Raw genomic sequence first — 17,456 nt, forward strand, 5'->3', positions numbered from 1 at the left:
AGGAACACTCTGGAGGAGGTAGGCCTATCGTTGTCAAAGTCTACAATCAAGAGCCACCTTCATGAATGTAAATACAGATGGTTTACCTCAAGATGCAAACTGCTGGTAACACTCAAGAACACAAAGGCCAGATTAGACTTTGCTAAAAAACCTCTAAAAAAAGCCTGACCAGTTCTGATGCAAGATTAACTTGTACCAGAATGATGGGAAGAGAAAAGTATGGAGAAGGAAAGGAAGGGCTCATGATCCAAAGCATACCACATCATCCGTCAAACATATGGAGGCAGTGTTATGGCATGGGCATGTTTGGCTGCCAATGGAACTGGGTCACTGGGGTTTATTGATAATGTGACTGTTGATAGAAGTAGCAGGATGAATTCTGAAGTGTACAGAGCTATACTTTCTGCTCAGATTCAGTCAAATGCTGCAAAACTGATAGGACAGCGCTTCACAGTACAGATGGATAACAACCCAAAACATACTGTGAAAGCAGCCCAAGAGCTTGGAAATTAAATGTTCTTAAATGGCCGAGTCAGTCACCTGACCTCATCCCAACTGAGCTGCTTTTCACTTACTGAAGGCAAATCTGAAGGCAGAATGACCCACAAACAAGCAGCAACTGAAAATGGCTGCAGTAAAGACCTGACAAATCATCTCAAGGGAGGAAACTCAGCATTTGGTGATGTCCATGGGGTCCAGACTTCAGGTAGTCATTGACTGCAAAGAATTTACCTCCAAGTAATAAAAATAATCCTAATATTTATGATTATATTAGTTTGTCCCATTACTTTTGAGCCTGTGAAAATGGAGGAACTCTGTAAAAAATGGCTGTAATTCCTAAACGGTTAATGCAATATTTTTGTTAAACCCCTTGAATTAAAGCTGAAAGTCTACGCTTCAGTCACATCTTGACTGCTTCATTTCAAATCCACTGTTGTGGTGTACAGAGGCAAAATTACCAAAACTGTGTCACTGTCCCAATATTTATGGACCTGACTGTATATATTTTCATATCTCAAACATTGTTTCAAGAAATGTGTCTAAATCTAGGTGTATACAATTCTGAATTATTGAAACTCAGGGTGATAATTACTGAAACATTACTAAGGCTCACACATACAGAGACAAAGAAAGATATAATTACAGAGAGAAAATGTACTATTCATTTTGAACAGTACTGTATTTTGAGTAGGTTCAAGTGTTCAGTCAGTACAATCTAATCTAAAATTTAATCCAATCAGTTTAATATATACTGCTGTCTTTATCAGCAATACAGGACTTACTTGTGAATGCTGAGGTTTGAGTTGGTGCTCCTGTAGTTTGGTTATCTGCAGCAACTGCAGTAACAGAGAATGTGTAGTTCACTCCAGCAGTCAGACCAGTGACAGTGTAAGACGTGTCTGAAGTGTTCCTGCTGTTATTCACACTGCCATCAGTCCATTTTACTGTAAAGTGGGACCGGCTCCCATTTGGCTCATTCCAAGTTAGAGACACAGATGATGTGGTTTTGGTAGAGACAGTGAGGTTGGTGACAGCATTGGGCTCTGCAAATCATAGACACACACACACACACCAACACAAATGTGTTAATTATTGACATCTATATATTTTAATATCTTAAACACGGTTTCAAGAAATGCATCCAAATCCAGGTGTGTACAATTCTGAATTATTAAAACTCTGGGTGACGATTACTAAAACACTACTAAGGCCCACACATACAGAGACAAAGAAGATATAATTACACAGAGAGAAATGTATTACTCGTTTTGCACTGTAGTGTATTTTGAGCAGGTTCAGGTGTTCAGTCAGTCCAATATAATCTAATATTCAATCTATTCATTCTATTATATAAGGCTATCTTTATCAGCAATAAAGGACTTACTTGTGAATGCTGAGATTGGAGTTGGGGCTTCTGCAGTTTGTCCATCTGCAGCAACTGCAGTAACAGTGAATGTGTATTTCACTCCAGCAGTCAGACCAGTGACATTGTAAGACGTGTCTGAAGTGTTCCTGCTGTTATTCACACTGCCATCAGTCCATTTTACTGTAAAGTAGGACCTGTTCCCACGTGGCTCATTCCAGGTTAGAGACACAGATGATGTGGTTTTGTTAGAGACAGTGAGGTTGATGTCACCATCTGGACCTGTAAGCCACACACACATACACACACATACAGATGTGATAATTAGTGACAATAATAATTGTAATATCTTAAACATTGTTTCAAATGGTCAAAAATGGCACATTTAATTTTGGCAGAAAGAGAAAAAAGGACAAAGTTTTCTCCCAAAAAGATTAAATATCCCTACAACAAAGTGTCAGATCTCTTTACACATAATGTTAATGATGACAATTAGAAAGTGATTAAATACGCTGTTTTCTTTTTTTTTGACCAGCACCCTCCTGCCCTCTCCTGCTCAACACTTAGAGTACCGTCAACAGTGAAAATGTTAGCCATGTGGATATTAGACAACCAATTAGTAAAAGGATTATGCTCAAATGTACTGTTATGTTTTTTTAAATTTTTTTAAACTGTTTACTGCATACTACTACAGAATCACTTAAAAATCCACCATTCAGATGAGTTTTCTCGATGGCCACATTTCCAACTGCACAGCTAATAATATTATGCCCTCCCATACACTCCTTCAAACAGAAATGGTGTGGGAATGGTCGTTATGGAAAATCATGAGCAGGGAAAAAAATCAACATCACACAAGCCCAGTGCCAATAATTCTGGAGTTGACTGTATATCTATTTATTTTAAATGCAACAATGTCAGCAGTACAGGACTTACTTGTGAATGCTGAGATTTGAGCTGGTGCTCCTGCAGTTTGGTTATCTGCAGCAACTGCAGTAACAGTGAATGTGTAGTTCACTCCAGCAGTCAGACCAGAGACATTGTAAGACGTGTCTGAAGTGTTCCTGCTGTTATTCACACTGCCATCAGTCCATTTTACTGTAAAGTAGGACCTGTTCCCATTTGGCTCATTCCAAGTTATAGACACAGATGATGTGGTTTTGTTAGAGACAGTGAGATTGGCAACAACACCTGGCTCTGTGAACCACATAAACACACACACACATGCACACACACACACACACACACACACACACACACACACAGTGAGAGAGAGAGAAATGCACAATATTATACTTGGTGATCGAACTGGACTGCAACCAGAGCAGCAGCCATTAAGCCTAACAGTCTGAGATACAGTTTAAACAGGGTGCAATTCCCCCGCAGGAAGCAGGCTAGATACATGAAACACACCTACTGCTTCGGCTGACATATGTGCTTTAAATGATACTTAGGTTGAGCTTTTGAAAACAGTTTTTACCTTAACTGAGGTGAAGCAATAGCAAATGAGAGCCTACCTACCTAACACCTACTCCAATGTCCAGCATGTGCACCTAACTAACACCTACTCCAATGTCCAGCATGTGCACCTAACTAACACCTACTCCAATGTCCAGCATGTGCACCTAACTAACACCTACTCCAATGTCCAGCATGTGCACCTAACTAACACCTACTCCAATGTCGAGCATGTGCACCTAACTAACACCTACTCCAATGTCCAGCATGTGCACCTAACTAACACCTACTCCAATGTCCAGCATGTGCACCATGCCTCTCTCATTCCACTCAGAGATGTCACACACCTCTCGACTAAATACATGTGAACACATTCTTGTTGCCCCATGGGCACACTCGAAGAGGAGGCCTCTCCATCTCCTGTGAGATGGCTCTGTCTATGCCTTAGGAAGAAAAAAATTATTTAGCAAAACTCCCACTCGGCAGCTAGATTGGAGACTAGCAACTGAGTCTGAGGACTAGCCGGAAGCTAGCTAACTCGTTAGCCAATTTGAGGTTGTTGTTTGAAACTGAGAAAATATGCTGTTTGGAGGCAACAAAATTCTGCATCCCCTAAAGAAAAATCGTTTATGGTGGAGAAACATCTCTACACAACCAAGGTAGGTTAGCACCTGGGGATCGGGTTTGAGTTGTGGACTGTTCCACTAAGTCCCCAAAGCAGCCGTGTAAACAGAGAGCATTCTCTGTAAAAGCGTGAGGGCTTGATGACGGTGCATTAGCCATTAAATAGGGGATAGTGGTCACTACCTGACTCATGTGTCCCCACTGTTGGGTGTATTGAAATAAGGCGTGCTGAGAACTACGCAAAGTGACTATCCCAAAGTGAGATACCAAAATGAATCCCAAAGTGAGATACCAAAATGAATGATTTAAAAACCCGTCTTTTTCAATATACACAAAATATAGTGAACTAAAAACAAAGCTTTTTTGTTTGAAAAGTATTGGGTTACAATAAAACTATATTACAGCTGTATTTCGATATTAATTCTATATCTTTCACATAAATGTCAACTCAAAACAACACCACCTGCATGTGTTATTCTTTTCATATATTAATTTTCTCCCATTTTCAAGATAGGAGCCAATAAATGATCATTTTGAATAGTAATGTATTTTGAGCAGGTTCAGATGTTCAGTCAGTCCGATCTCATCTACAATTCAGTCTAATCTGTCTAATGAATAAGGCTGTCTGTCAGCAGTACAGGACTTACTTGTGAATGTTGAGGTTTGAGCTGGTGCTCCTGCAGTTTGTTTATCTGCAGCAACTGCAGTAACAGTGAATGTGTAGCTCACTCCAGCAGTCAGACTAGTGACAGTGTAAGACGTGTCTGAAGCGTTCTTGCTGTTATTCACACTGCCATCAGTCCATTTTACTGTAAAGTAGGACCTGCTCCCATTTGGCTCATTCCAGTTTAGAGACACAGATGATGTGGTTTTGTTAGAGAGAGTGAGACTGGTGACAGCATTTGGCTCTGTGAATCATACACCTGTTAATTACTATCAGTAAATTTGAAGACATAATAATGATCTATTATGGCTTTCATTCCAACCATTCAGGAGACACATCTGATTCCACTTGTTTAATCAGCTGATCATGGTCTTTAATTGACCATCAGGTACAGCTCCTGTTTGGTTGGAACAAAAACCTGCAGCCACACTGGCCCTTTGCAGATAAAACTGAACACTTTCCTGCAAAGCTGCACATGTCACAGACCACACCATTTATTTTAGATGACACTTCAGAATGATTGACACCTTTCAAGAAAATGGGTAAAAATCATTGTATAAACTAAACATTACAATAATTCAAAATTTTCCCTCTAACAAGTGGTGAAGCGAATTATCTTTCCACTAACGAAAATTATTCTCTTAAAAACCTCCTTTTTTAAATAATAGTATTTTCTCACAAAATTACTGATACCTCTAAAAGAAGAATTTAAATAAACACAAACAAATTACACAAATTGTCATCCTTCAAAAATTATGTTTCTTAATTTCCCTCAGTTTTTCTAACTTTGCACACATGTAAAACCCTTCTGTCATCCACTACCATGGAAAACCACAAAGTTTAATTTATTGCTGTGGTCAACTCTCATAGACAACCTGCATAACAACACTGTTTAGAAGGGTTGCATCAGTGAAGGCCTTTCCTACGAGCAACCCGCAAAATGCACTGCCTGAACTGCACCTATATTACTGGATAATACCAGTTCTGAACAGGACCAGTAAGCACTAGGGTATATTAGCCCAAAATCTGGTTGCTTTGGCCATCAGGTTAAGCTTTCAGGACCTTATAATGACATTAAACATGTATTTTCTAAATCAACACAGACATAAAATTCACATTTTTCACTGGCCGTCTCAGTTTTTGAATTCGAACCCTGTTAAAAAGCCACAGTGTGCATTAAAGACGACAGACCTGAGAATATAAAGAATATAAAAAATGTTTAAAATATAATGGGCCTTGAAATGTTTTCCATGGAGTAGAGTCCCCTCCAAGAACCTTCTATAAGTGTTCAAGTGTCTCCAAACTTCATAAAATAGTAATTGTAGGGTCAAATTTGAAATTTGAAATTAATGTTTCCCAGAAAAAAGCACTATTTAATTAAAAGAAAATTAAAATCTGAAAAAACACTACACAGTGTCCATATAAGTTTGAAATAAAAATTTCCTTCATTGCATGTGTTAGTCCTTTTTGCTTTTTTAAATTTTCCGAATGAGTTCCAATTATTCTGTATTTACTCTATATCCATTTATTTTATATGCAAAAAGAAGAAAACCACTGAATAATCATTTCTGTTATTAAAACAGAATAATAATGTGAAATACAGGATTTACTTGTGAATGTTGCGGTTTGAGCTGGTGCTCCTTCAGTTTGGTTATCTGCAGCAACTGCAGTAACAGTGAATGTGTAGCTCACTCCAGCAGTCAGACCAGTGACAGTGTAAGACGTGTTCTTGCCGTTATTCACACTGCCATTTACTATAAAGAAGGACCAGCTCCCATGTGGCTCATTCCAGGTTAGAGACACAGATGATGTGGTTTTGTTAGAGACAGTGAGACTGGTGACAGCATCTGGCTCTGCAAACCACAGACACACACACACACACAAACAAAAATGCACAAATGTGTTAAATATTGACATCTATATATTTTAATATCTTGAACATTGTTTCAAAAAATGTGTCTAAATCCATGTGTATACAATTCTGAATTCTTCTCACATTGAGATTGGTAACTACACATGGTGCTGTGAATCACACACACGCACACATACACACACACACACACACACGCAGAGAGCAGAGAACAAGCTGAAGCAGGAGCAGAGCAGAGTAGAGCAGAGCAGGAGCAGAGCAAGAGCAGGAACAGAGAATAGCAGAGCAGGAGCACAGCAGAGAAGAAGCAGGAGCAGGAGCAGAGCAGGAGCAGAGAATAGCAGAGTAGGAGCAGAAGAAGGAGCAGAGCAGAGCAGGAGCAGGAGCAGAGCAGGAGCAGAGAATAGCAGAGCAGGAGCAGGAGCAGAGCAGAGCAGAGCAGGAGCAGGAGCAGAGCAGGAGCAGAGCAGAGCAGAGCAGAGCAGGAGCAGGAGCAGAGCAGGAGCAGAGCAGAGCAGAGCAGGAGCAGGAGCAGGAGCAGGAGCAGGAGCAGAGCAGAGCAGGTGCAGAGAATAGCAGAGCAGGAGCAGGAGCAGAGCAGAGCAGGTGCAGAGAATAGCAGAGCAGAAGCAGAGCAGGAGCAGGAGCAGGAGCAGCAGTGACAGTGCATTGTTCCTGGTCAAAATAAACATGGGTTGACATGAAAAATTAGCAGTTTCAAGATAAAAGCATATAAATGATGTCTACTGCGTTCCGCACATTCACCATGACTTTCAGCACTGTGAATAAAAATAAATAAATAAAAAAACAGAAAACACACTATTGCCAGGAGTTTTTTTGCCCAAACCACAAAAGCACGTTTAAGTGATTTAAACTACAAGTCTAGCCGAAAATTAATTTTATCATATAAACTACATATACACAGCATGTTACTGCTCCGGGTTGAGCAAAACTTCAAAGTTCTGTCACCCTCCCCCTTCATGTCCTCCTCTGAATGTGGATTTTTTTTTACATAGCACAGAATATTGTGTTGGCTGCTGCTACTTAAAACAATTCTCTTCTACTACTCACACTACACGGAAAACAAAGAGAATGAAAACAATGTGGATGAAACAAATCAAAGTTATAACTACGTCAATAGTAAAATAAGCCTCTGGAAGAGGTTTTCCCACTAGATATATTAACTTTAACACCATTTGCATTTAAAATCAAAATAAAGTAATGCGCATTCTTGTATTTGCGGTACACAAGCCGCGGTTCAGCTGCGTGATATAATCGCTGCCAGCGTGAAAGCACAATGGGCGCATGCTGCTTACACACTGCTTACACGCTGCTTACTTATCCAGTGTAAAACAGGACTAGTGCTCAGTGAGGAGGATGGAGAAAGAGAAACAAAAAACAAAGAATACAGTTTAAAGACTGTACAGTTTAGTGGATTCTTGTTGTTCAAAATCAACTATCACACCCCACCTTCATAACTACTTTCTTTGTTTGGAATGATTACACATTTGGTTTACATTAAAAAAAGAACACAACCTGTGATTATTCACCTCTATTATTAAAACTATTGTGTAACAATGTTATGTGAAGTACAGGACTTACTTGTGAATGCTGAGGTTTGAGTTGGTTCTCCTCTAGTTTCACCATCTGCAGCAACTGCAGTAACAGTGAATGTGTAGCTCACTCCAGCAGTCAGACCAGTGACAGTGTAAGACGTGTTTGAAGTGTTCCTGCTGTTATTCACACTGCCATCAGTCCATTTTACTGTAAAGTAGGACCAGTTCCCATGTGGCTCATTCCAGGTTAGAGACACAGATGATGTGGTTTTGGTAGAGGCAGTGAGATTGATGACAGAATCTGGCTCTGCAAATCATACACACAGACACAGACCCACAGACATACACACACACACACACACACAGTATACACACAAATTAGAGTCCCATAAAAATTGGATCAATAACGGCTGAAACAGTGTGGCAACTTAGAGATAAAGAGATATAAACATATAAAAAAGAGAAACATACATTCACTTTATTAATAACACCTGTACACCTGCTCATTTATGCAGTTATCCAGTCAGCAATCATCATATGGCAGCAGCACAATAACACATATAATAACACAGTAACACATATAATCATGCAGATACAGGTCAAGAGCTTCAGTTACTGTTCACATCAAACACCAGAATGGGGAAAAATGTGATCTCTGTGACTTTAACTGTGGCATGGTTGTTGGTGCCTTCTATACTCAGACCAACCCATCTGACAAGTCACAGAGATCACACTTTTTCTTCATTCTGAGGTTTGATGTGAACATTACCTGAAGCTCTTGACCTGTATCTGCATGATTTTTTGCACTTGAGCCAGAGCAATAACCCAAGAGTTGCTCTTATGGATTCTTGGACAGTGCATATGCATGTATGTTGAACCATGAATCTGCAAGAGATATGCATGGGTACTTACTCTACTACTTATTCTACTTACATTACTCTAGTTTTGCCGCCTCTTATAGTCCTCATGCCACGCCCCTGACACCCCATAAATCATTTTCTAGGTCTGCCACTGTGTACGATGACAATAAAGAAATTCTATTCTATTCTATTCTATTCTAAAATGCAACACTATCAACATCTTTCAAGAGAATGTGCAAAAAATGATCGTAAAAATAATTATTAAATATATTTTAAAAAATAATAATTTGACTAGCATTTAACCTGCACAAGCCAGGTAACTCTTATAAATAATATTTAGCACATAAAAATACCATTAACAAAAATCAAAGGTACAAATAATACAGTCAACAATAATTTATGTTTACAAATATTGGGCTCTATTTTTGTGCCAATGCAAGACTAAATTGCTGGCTGTATTTTTTTGGGGGGTCATAAACTAATGTGCTTTGCAATAGGGTGTGACTTGCAAAATTTGCTGACACATGCCATATAAAAAGATGCACACACAGCCATAGAATTCTCTCCAGTTTCTTACAGTCCAGGTTCTTCTTCAGGCTTCTTTGCACAAATACAAACTACATACAAAAGGCTTTGTTATTTTATCTGTAACAAGTACAAACAAATCAGTTGTGGCCACACAGAAAGCTTTTACGAAGCATCTTTTTTTCTATTTTAACTAGTGTTTAAATCAGGACCAACTAGGAGACACTAATACTCACATAAGTAGATTCCAAAAATATACAATGTGCCGATAACATTATCTGCAGTACAGGACTTACTTGTGAATGCTGAGATTTGAGTTGGGGCTCCTGTAGTTTGGTTATCTGCAGCAACTGCAGTAACAGTGAATGTGTATTTCACTCCAGCAGTCAGATCAGTGACAGTGTAAGACGTGTTTGAAGTGTTCCTGCTGTTATTCACACTGCCATCGGTCCAATTTACTGTAAAGTTGTACTTGGTTCCAGGTGGCACATTCCAGGTTAGATACACAGATGATGTGGTTTTGTTAGAGACAGTGAGACTGGTGACAGCATCTGGCTCTGCAAATCATACACACACACACACACACACACAACCCCTTAAATGTGTTAAATATTGACATCTGTATATTTTAATATCTTCATCAAGAGCTTCATCAGGCTGCACCTGACGTGTGAGAATCAAGAAGCAGGAACATGTTTTAAATATGACTAATATTTTCTCCTCCTGGTATATTCTCTGCTTCCTTCACATTCCACAGTGTTCAATCTTATCCTCTACTTTAAGTTTACGTAGAGGCATACTATTGTAATCAAACCGTTTGGATAAATAGCCCTGGATAATCAGAGTGATTTGCTTACGTTCTGATCAAAGATGCTCCACCACAAAATACTTTATTTATAGTCTCCCATGATGTTCGTCTGACAGGAATACATCTCACTTATTTCCTGGCCCACTTTCCACTGAATGATGACTACAGCCCTCTGTCTCACACTGCAAAACTGATCTTACTGGCCTGATAGCTGTAGCTATCCTGACTTGATTTCAAAGGAAATCTAAAAAGAATAGCTTCCTCCTCTTTTATATAAAATCCAATTGTATATATACAACAGACTTTGTTATTTTATCTGTAACAAGAACAAACAAGTCAGTTGTGGTCACACAGAAAGCTTTTATGAAGCATCTTTTAGCTGCACACTTGCTTCTATTTAACTAGTGTTTAAATCAGCACCAACTAGGAGACACTAATACTCACATACAGTAGATTCCAAAAATATACAATGTGCCGATAACATTATCTGAAGTACAGGACTTACTTGTGAATGTTGAGGTTTGAGCTGGTGCTCCTACAGTTTGTCCATCTGCAGCAACTGCAGTAACAGTGAATGTGTATTTCACTCCAGCAGTCAGACCAGTGACAGTGTAAGACGTGTCTGAAGCGTTCTTGCTGTTATTCACACTGCCATCAGTCCAATTTACTGTAAAGTAGGACCTGCTCCCATTTGGCTCATTCCAGGTTAGATACACAGATGATGTGGTTTTGTTAGAGACAGTGAGACTGGTGACAGCATTTGGCTCTGTGAATCATACACATGTTAATTACTATCAGTAAAATTAAAGACATAATAATTATCTATTATGGCTTTCATTCCAACCATTCAGGAGACACATCTGATTCCACTTGTTTAATCAGCTGATCATGGTCTTTAATTGACCATCAGGTACAGCTCCTGTTTGGTTGGAACAAAAACCTGCAGCCACACTGGCCCTTTGCAGATAAAACTGAACACTTTCCTGCAAAGCTGCACATGTCACAGACCACACCATTTATTTTAGATGACACTTCAGAATGATTGACACCTTTCAAGAAAATGGGTAAAAATCATTGTATAAACTAAACATTACAATAATTCAAAATTTTCCCTCTAACAAGTGGTGAAGCGAATTATCTTTCCACTAACGAAAATTATTCTCTTAAAAACCTCCTTTTTTAAATAATAGTATTTTCTCACAAAATTACTGATACCTCTAAAAGAAGAATTTAAATAAAGGCAAACAAATTACACAAATTGTCATCCTTGAAAAATTATGTTTCTTAATTTCCCTCAGTTTTTCTAACTTTGCACACATGTAAAACCCTTCTGTCATCCACTATCATGGAAAACCACAAAGTTTAATTTATTGCTGTGGTCAACTCTCATAGACAACCTGCATAACAACACTGTTTAGAAGGGTTGCATCAGTGAAGGCCTTTCCTACGAGCAACCCGCAAAATGCACTGCCTGAACTGCACCTATATTACTGGATAATACCAGTTCTGAACAGGACCAGTAAGCACTAGGGTATATTAGCCCAAAATCTGGTTGCTTTGGCCATCAGGTTAAGCTTTCAGGACCTTATAATGACATTAAACATGTATTTTCTAAATCAACACAGACACAAAATTCACATTTTTCACTGGCCATCTCAGTTTTTGAATTCGAACCCTGTTAAAAAGCTACAGTGTGCATTAAAGACGACAGACCTGAGAATATAAAGAATATAAAAAATGTTTAAAATATAATGGGGCTTGAAATGTTTTCCATGGAGTAGAGTCCCCTCCAAGAACCTTCTATAAGTGTTCAAGTGTCTCCAAACTTCATAAAATAGTAATTGTAGGGTGCTGACAAATTTGAAATTAATGTTTCCCAGAAAAAAGCACTATTTAATTAAAAGAAAATTCAAATCTGAAAAAACACTACACAGTGTCCAAATAAGTTTAAAATAAAAATTTCCTTCATTGCATGTTAGTCCTTTTTGCTTTTTTAATTTTCCAAATGAGTTCCAATTATTCTGTATTTACTCTATATCCATTTATTTTATATGCAAAAAGAAGAAAACCACTGAATAATCATTTCTGTTTTTAAAACAGAATAATAATGTGAAATACAGGATTTACACACACACACACACACACACGCACAGAAACACACACAAATTGTTAATTATTCACTTCTATCATTTTAATAACAAACATTGTTTACATATGTCTGAATTGTGCCTACATGGACACAGACATACAGAAATATAGAGAAATATAGAGAGAAATTACACATTTTTAGAACTTAGATAATTAATTGTAGATGGCAAATAAATTATAACAAGTAAGTCATCTCCAAAATTATTGATCCCACTTTCTTTTTTTTTTTTTTTTAAATATGATGCAAATATCATAGCTCTCGGTATCTATACCAGTTTGACAGTGGCACACATTCCTAGGAAAGCCTAGGAAATTTTCTGTTGCTAACTCACAAGAAACTAACAAGAGGTATGACACAATGTGCTATACAACAAGTTCTGTCCTTTGTTCAGTAAAGTTGTTAGTTTCAGTCCACTAATTTTACTGGACAAGCGTTTTTTACTGTTCCAAGAGTGCTGATATTCAGTATAACAGGACTGGGATCACTGCATCACTCCGTTCGTCTGTGTTCGCTATGTACAATTCCTAATCTAGCAATAATTTGTTACATTTAAACTGTTACTACTAAGAACTGTCAGTCAGTCTGTGTGTTACATAGCAACATGCAACTCTCTATCCAGCTGTGGCTTCTATTGGAACTATTTAATAAACAAAATATTTGGCCATATGGTGTCTGAACTGTCAGTTACTTGATATTAATTTCTTATTAATAGAACCATAAAATATAAAAAATTTAAAAAGTACTGTGAAAAAAGTCTTAGGCACATGCAAAGAAATGCTGTAGAGCAAAAACGCCATCAAAAATAATGAAATCAAATGTTTCTACAAACAGTAAACAGTAATAAATGAAACAAAGTCTGAAAAGACACAAAAACAAGTGATCTCCTCGCATCCACACAAGTCACACTGTCATTATGCACATGTGAAATGCCAGAACCAAAGAAAGTAGATCTTAATAAATAAACATTTTCTAGCATGAGCATATGCTAGTAAACGTTTATCTAGAGTGATTGCTTTGTGACAGTAGATAGCGCTGTTGAGCTTCATCAGGCTGCACCTGACGTGTGAGAATCAAGAAGCAGGAACATGTTTTAAATATGACTAATATTTTCTCCTCCTGGTACGTTATCTGCTTCCTTCACATTCCACAGTGTTCAATCTTATACTCTACTTTAAGTTTACGTAGAGGCATACTATTGTAATCAAACCGTTTGGATAAATAGCCCTGGATAATCAGAGTGACTTGGTTGTCTTCTGATCAAAGATGCTCCACCACAAAATACTTTATTTATAGTCTCCCATGATGTTCGTCTGACAGGAATACATCTCACTTATTTCCTGGCCCACTTTCCACTGAATGATGACTACAGCCCTCTGTCTCACACTGCAAAACTGATCTTACTGGCCTGATAGCTGTAGCTATCCTGGTCTGATTTAAAAAAAAACCTTAAAAAAAAATAACTTCCTCCTCTTTCACATAAAATCCAATGGTATATGAAGGAAAACAAAGGTTAACAATATTCCAAATTACTTACCTGTACCTGTACTTTCCCCTCCTGTAGCAATTATGCTCTGGAAGAGAGAAAAAAAAGGTCAACATAATGATCCAGAACACCAATGAGTGTAATCAAAAGGCAGTAAGCTTTAATTTAGTCTGAACTTAATATCTCAATATTTAAATAAACATGTAACATGTAAACTGCAGGACGTTACATAAATAACAGTTCACCTCACGTTAGCAATTGTTTTGGACTGTTTAGTATGCAGCAGGAGTATAGATATTTAGACACTGTCGTTTACTGGAAACCAACTCATACAGATCAGTATTTGTTATTTGACTCCTGCCATCCACTGAAACACTGAGTGAATAGAATATTAAACCACCAGGATGAAAATGTGTCCATCAGCGTAGAGTCCAAGGTCAAAGAGTAGAAAACATCTGAGAAAAGCCCTAACACCTTTTACACCATGTTAGCAGTAACAGTAACATTCAACATTTACGTCTCTATTTATTATAATTGTGGCACTCGTTTAAACAAACACAGTGTTTTATAATTTTGGTATTTTCGTAAGAATCTTGATGCAGAGCAACACAAATGGAACAAAAGGGTTGGGTTTAAATGAATACATTATTAAGAGGTGTGGTTAGACAAGCAGCTGTGATCAAATCAAGAAGTGTGCAGTGCAGCACAATGATGTTTTTTAATGACATCCTGTAGGATTATGATATCATTTATACATTTCATTTAAAATCTTAGTCGTAGAAATAACCAGCTAGCTGACATAATATACAACAAATGTGTCTTCAGTGTTATCTGTCACTATATTTTATGGCAATATCTTAGTGGTAGTGTAATAGCACAAAGACTTCAGATAGATATATCAAGCTAAAGTGCAGATCTGGGGGCGAAAAAGAAAATAAAGCCATTAGAAAGCCATTTCTATACCATAAATACTATAAAATACAATATTCCTCCTACATTGTGCAGTCTGGACCTACAAAAACCAGGATATGAGCTAGATTTAATACTTTGTTTCCAAAGCTTACAAACAACACATTTTCACTTTTGTGGTTTTAATAATGAAACTGCATATGTGCTAATTATGTCTTTAATGATTTGAAAGATGAGTTTATCTTCAAAGCTCTATCTTTGCAATGTCTGTTTTTTTAAACAAACCACTGCGTTCCAGGAGAATTAAAGACCCATGACCAAGAGCTTTATCTAGATAATCTGCTTCATGCCATCTTCTACAGAGAAAAACAATTTCAAACTTACAGTTTTATATATATGTAAGCATATGTATAGTTATTCAATCTTCCAAATATTTTGAGATCACTGAGAGACATAAAGCATCGAATGAAGATTGAAAGCACGAAACAATCTGGGAAAGGTGATACGAACTCTTGTGAGGCGCAAATTCGACTAAGTATATTGTTTCATATCTTAAGAGCATTGATACTGCTTGTGGTTAAGTAAATTAACTGGGTGTTTTAATGGAGTGACATTTTTTGAATGGATTTGAATTTATTTCTATGGAATTTGTGTGACTCAAGCACAAGTAAAAGCACTAGGGTGGTTGAGTGACAGTTCTTACAGTGAATCTTTATAAACACTGGTTAAAAAAGAAGCTCATGTGTGACTAAAAGAGGCTTCAGGGAAGCTTTTCATTGTACATTGTACAATGTTAACTGGAAAGTTGAGGACTTTCCTTTATTGACCAACATTTTTAACCATTAAAATAATTCAGTAACCAAAAGTATTTGGATTAAGCAGCCTATTCATATTGAAGTGGGGTGAAATAGTGAACTGCCACAACACTGAGGTGTAAGAAAAGGGATTCTAGGCCTGCATCTGCATCTGCTCTAAGAGGGGTTATGGAGGCCCGCATGTGGACCAAAAATAAGTTCGAAACTCAGACTGCACTGGTCAAATTTGAATACAACACGCTTTTCTGCCATTCCACTTACTTCACCACAGCACATTTATTTCTGACCACAAAAGTACCAACATAAAACCTAGGTTTGCACCCAATTAAAATAGAATTGCCTCAGCATTAACCAGCAACACTTACACTTGTAACTAGAGCCTTAAAACCAAACCTACAATTCTGTAATTCTGGGGACAGAAATGCCAAAAATGATGACAGGGCAAAGGAAAAAGAGAATAATCTGTGTGATCACAACAAAGTGTTTCTAAAGGGTTTTCTGTCATCTGTATCAAGCATGTCTAACAGAAAAATACAGTTTCCATTTTAACCAGTGTTTAAATCCACACGAATGGATGCTTTGGAAGTCATGAAAAATTAGTTGATATAGTTTACATCACATCATTACTGCAAACAAACAAAATAGCAATTTAAATGAATATCAACTAAACTAACCAATATAACATAGTATTCCAAAATTATGATTCTTTTAATATCCTGTTTAAGAAAACAGCTCCAGTTTAGTTCCTATGAGGCACTGTTCAGTTTCCCACTACTAAAACTACATAAAAAAGTTTAGGAAATAATGTATAAAATCATGACGAATCTTTAATGCTAACATATAACAGCTTCATTGTTACAAACAACAGAGACCTATTATTTGGCCTTAATTATTAATGGGAAATTGAACAGAAAGACATTTTACAAACATGCCAACAATGTCACGCCATGAGCAGCCTATTTACTAGACTGGTAAATATTAAACAAATCCCACTATTACACACAGTCCTTTTAGTCTTTTTTTCAGTAGAACAATCAGAGTAAAGATTTTTTCCTGAATATTAGATTCAGTCCAGACTCTACACAATGGGTGTGTAGCATCGCCTTGGCATACAGGGAGCAGGAAGAGCACCATATTAATACCACAATTGCCACTTCCCACAACGACTGTTCTCAAAGAGCCTTGCGTTGCTGCTGACCCTCCTGACCCTTTTCCACTGCTCTGCCCTGTCTCGAACTCAATACTCTATTCTTTATGAAGGTTACAGAACACACCGCATATAATGCTGGCCTATATATAGTATTTTCATAAAGATTACTGCATATGCCTACAATTGTTACAACATTTGCTACATACAGACTTTTAATAATGTAATAGTAAGCACTTGGTGCTGTTGCCAAAGTCTTAATAATTAATCTCACATGAGTAAAAAAAAAACCTTCACTTCTGAGAATTTTAAATTATGAGAAAGAGAGGGGACAGCAGAAAGGCACACAGTGCTTACAGTTTCTACCGAAGCTCAAATTTCAACACTGGCTGTAAAAATATAATCCACACACACTAAATGGGTGGATAGATGGGTGGATGGATAATAAAATCTCATGGGTGACTTATACTTTGTCGAACTACACAGATCGAACTTCATTCAGTGTCTAGAGTGTGTCTTATATTTCTCTTAAGCAATCTGACTGTCTTTCATAATATTTAGTAAATATTTAGGGTTACAAGTTAAAATAACCCCTAATTCCTACCAAAGGATGCAATGTATTAAAAGGCAGTCATGGGAGGACAGGCTACAGGGTTATCACATTTCAGCCTATACTAGATATTCTGGATATTCTGTTTTGATAATGCTATGACTGTGTTGTTTT

At 37.5% G+C, this 17,456-nt stretch overlaps 1 protein-coding gene across 1 annotated transcript in view; it reads right to left on the reverse strand.

Moving 5' to 3' along the window:
* ptprja (protein tyrosine phosphatase receptor type Ja) overlaps positions 1–17,456 on the reverse strand; it is a 50,985-nt gene that overhangs the window by 22,920 nt on the left and 10,609 nt on the right. Inside the window, exons 2-10 of the mRNA XM_053236574.1 lie at positions 13,913–13,949; positions 10,735–10,995; positions 9,718–9,978; positions 8,083–8,343; positions 6,221–6,463; positions 4,594–4,854; positions 2,801–3,061; positions 1,886–2,146; positions 1,284–1,544 (exon numbers count right to left, since the gene is read on the reverse strand). Of these exons, the coding sequence (XP_053092549.1) occupies positions 1,284–1,544; positions 1,886–2,146; positions 2,801–3,061; positions 4,594–4,854; positions 6,221–6,463; positions 8,083–8,343; positions 9,718–9,978; positions 10,735–10,995; positions 13,913–13,949 (2,107 nt within the window). The remainder of the gene's footprint in view (positions 1–1,283; positions 1,545–1,885; positions 2,147–2,800; positions 3,062–4,593; positions 4,855–6,220; positions 6,464–8,082; positions 8,344–9,717; positions 9,979–10,734; positions 10,996–13,912; positions 13,950–17,456) is intronic.

The sequence above is a fragment of the Pangasianodon hypophthalmus genome, chromosome 9, assembly GCF_027358585.1.
Source record: "Pangasianodon hypophthalmus isolate fPanHyp1 chromosome 9, fPanHyp1.pri, whole genome shotgun sequence".
Classification (NCBI taxonomy): domain Eukaryota; kingdom Metazoa; phylum Chordata; class Actinopteri; order Siluriformes; family Pangasiidae; genus Pangasianodon; species Pangasianodon hypophthalmus.